General features: G+C 43.5%; 1 protein-coding gene across 1 annotated transcript; it reads right to left on the bottom strand.

The window, feature by feature from the left end:
* Positions 1-1,541: 1,541 nt before the first annotated feature.
* On the bottom strand, positions 1,542-2,645 carry LOC116262853 (ribulose bisphosphate carboxylase small subunit, chloroplastic 3-like). The gene is made up of 3 exons (XM_031642374.2): positions 2,371-2,645; positions 2,120-2,251; positions 1,542-1,973 (listed from the first exon to the last, which is right to left on the bottom strand). The coding sequence occupies exons 1-3, from the start codon at positions 2,518-2,520 to the stop codon at positions 1,743-1,745; spliced, it is 513 nt and encodes a 170-aa protein (XP_031498234.1). The 5' UTR covers positions 2,521-2,645; the 3' UTR covers positions 1,542-1,742.
* Positions 2,646-3,268: the final 623 nt, after the last annotated feature.

Genomic DNA, 3,268 nt, shown 5'->3' with positions numbered 1-3,268 from the left:
TCCTGGGCTCACCCGGGCCATGGCCCGAGCGGACCCCCCCTCCCTCCGCCCCTCGACACAAGGCAAACTTGGAGCAACAATGAATGAAACATTGCAGTCTCCTCTTCATTTTTTGGACATGCAGAACAACGATAGCTACAAGTCACAGCAGATCTGCCGCCCATGGTTCCCAAGAACGTCTGTACAAACCAAAACTTTGGGACGGCCCACCAATTGATTAGATCTTGATTTCTTAGTGTATGTTGTTTTCCGTTGAGCTCCCATCTCCAGTTCTTTTGTCGAAACTGACCAATCTTCTATTTTTAAGGTGAAATAGAAAGATTAGTCTAACAAGAAATTAGTGCTTTTCGTTTTCGTTTGTGAGATTTTTGTTACAACCCAAGGTCAGCCTTCCCCGTTCTCAATCGTGACATACTCTTTCTGCATATTCTTCACAATTAGTGAGTTCCTATTTGTTAATTGATTTTATTTTCTTAATAGTATAATAGAGTTTGGTCATTAATTCAATTCTCGTGTGTACTATTCTTCTAAATTATAAACAATTAAACAGTAGTATACAGTAGAACTGCCAAGGTTCACAAAACCCTAAACCCTAAAAAATTGGAGGAAAGAAGGTGGCATTCACCTCTCACCAATTGCCACTTATATCTAAAAATCTGCAGAACATAAAAGACTCAAACGCATGTCCGTTTGCACTTAATTAAGTATGAATTTGACTCCTAGCTGCCAACATCTTACCTAACTACTGTCTCTTAGAGTCTCTTTGAATTAAAAAAATATCTATATGAAGGTCAAAAGTTCAGTAACCCAATATCAAAAACGAAGGAGCCGAGTTCAACGCCCAAACCTTCACACAAGCAAGCAGATTATGTTCTAAGTAAACCGCAACTTTCCTTTTTCTTCTGTTACTTTTTTATAAGCGGGCACCTCTGTTAGCTCCTTTCTATGCGAGCCGAACTTGGCTCATTCACGGACAGGGACTAAAGCACGAAGGGATTCGGAACTGTCCCCAGCACCAAAGACACTTTGATAGTGACTGAAACCCAGGACTGTCCTCCTCTTCTTTGGGCACCTAGAACAAAGACATCTACAGGTCCATAGAAGCAGTAGGCCCACAGTTTCAAAGAATCTCTGTGCAAACCAAAACTTTGCCATGGGCCCCTAGCTATCAGATTTTGATTTTTGAGTGCACATTGTTTTCCATTGAGATCCTCCCTCTCTAGTTCTTAGATCCGAACCAGCCTCCTCTGATTCTATAGCCTTGCCGGCAAAAACGAAAACCAGGGGCTCACAGGTCAGAAGCACATGATCAGTGATTAAAGTTGTTTTGGTACAGCTGCGATGGAGGTCATGGAGATGCATGTGCTGTCGTTCCGAGGATGCCCACATTATTCCACTGGGCGCAACAGAGACACCAACAATGGCAAAAAAACAGGACGCCCCTCCCAAATACAATCAAAAGCGGAAAAGAATGTTAATGGAGGAAAGCCATTAGGCATTAACAACTATAATAAGCCGATTTCACTTGGGCAGAACTCAAATGATCATAATAACAGACACCAAGGTCTTGAATCTTTATTGAAAGCTTCAAAAACTGGCCGTAGCGAGCCATGGCGGTACACGCAAGAACAAAACTAAAAGTGGTAAGTTGGCAAGACAACAGCAAAAGGAAGCGGCAGCAGAAGCAGCAGAGGCGAGGACTCCAGGCAGAAAGCGGAAAGGGGAATCTTACTTGAAGAGCCTCATGCGTTTTGGGGTTTGTGAATGAGGAAGGACATGCACTGTCCCTGATGCTCACTGTCAAAGGCGATGCATCGGATGTAGGCGCCGGGGAACATCTCCTTGCACTGCCGGATCTCATCCAACACCTGAGATGACTCTGTGCAACCAAACATGGGCAGCTTCCACAGAGTCCAGTACCTACCATCGTAGTAGCCGGGGCGCCTGCTGTTGGTCCTATGAACATGCCCAACCTTTACAAGAGGGCGAGATAGAGGGAGAAAAGAAAAACAACAATCCCGACAAAGCCATCACTGGATCGTGTTAGAGATGTAAAGGAAAATCAAAGAAATGGATGTGAAAGAGGAGATGGGTGGTCTGTCTTTTGAAAGAGTTTTACCTCGTCGAACTCCAAACACGGTACCCATCCCTTTGCGAGAATGAACTCGATCTCCTTAGCGATGGATTCGTCAGACAGAGGGGGGAGGTAGGAGAAGGTCTCAAACTTCTTGTTGTTGATCGGGTTCCATGTCTGGAATTGAAAACTAAAGAGGATCAGGAAAAGAGAACAGAGTCACAAAAAGAGAAAGAGAGAGAGAGAGAGAGAGAGAGAGAGAGAGAGAGAGAGAGAGAGAGGGAGGGTAACAGTACCTTCATGCAGTGGGCTCTTGCACCATTGGAGACGGTTTTCCGGCTCCAATGAAGGGAGTCTTTGAGGGGGAGGAGGTTTTGAGGAGCGGCTTTCAGGCCGATGTAAGGGGAGGCGGTGTTGGTGGGTGCAGGGATTCCGGCGGCGGCCATCGTGCTGATTTCAGAGGGCTCGAAGAATGAGAGAGTGAGAGGGACAGAGGGCTATGGAAGGAGGAGAGGAAAACGAGGGAGGAAAACGACAAGATCGGAACGGGGGAATGGTGGGGTAGAGGTGGTGGCGTGCAACAACGAGGGGGAAGATGGTGTAGCAAAATCATTAAGTTAGCAGCAGACTGGCGAGTTCTACGAAGGAAGGATCAGACACAGACAAAGCTTTGATCTGCCCCGCTCGAACTCGATCCTCAAAAATCTTGACTTGTTTAATTCGTATAAACTTGACTCGGCTCAATTATATAAATGAATAGTGAAATGATATGAGAAAATAGTTAAAACAGGTAGCAATTAAACATGTTAAATGAGTTGTAATTGAGATCAATGCTGTATCATCAAGCTAGGTTTGAGCCTATTTTATAGAGCTCGACTTGAGTTCGAGTTCCACTTAGTCGTAGTTGATCATGAGTTTGATTTTTGTGGGCATCATGACATTGACATGATAAAGCTATTCTATTTAATAAAAAATAAAGACAGACTGAAACGTGTAAAAGCTCTTACCTGTTTCTGCTTGTCCTAGTCTATGCTGAAGTTGCTTCTAATAATAGTTGCAGATGAAAATTTTTGAAAATATGAAACTCACGTTTAAGACTAGAGAAGCTTATATTCGTGGGATTTACTTTTCTTTGTCATAATTTCAAAAAATATCATTTTTGATATTGATTTTGGTAACTTGAAAAAGTGAAAA

This window comes from Nymphaea colorata, chromosome 10 (genome assembly GCF_008831285.2).
Source record: "Nymphaea colorata isolate Beijing-Zhang1983 chromosome 10, ASM883128v2, whole genome shotgun sequence".
NCBI classification, from domain to species: Eukaryota; Viridiplantae; Streptophyta; class Magnoliopsida; order Nymphaeales; family Nymphaeaceae; genus Nymphaea; species Nymphaea colorata.
This window is presented reverse-complemented; position numbering and strand designations above follow the sequence as displayed.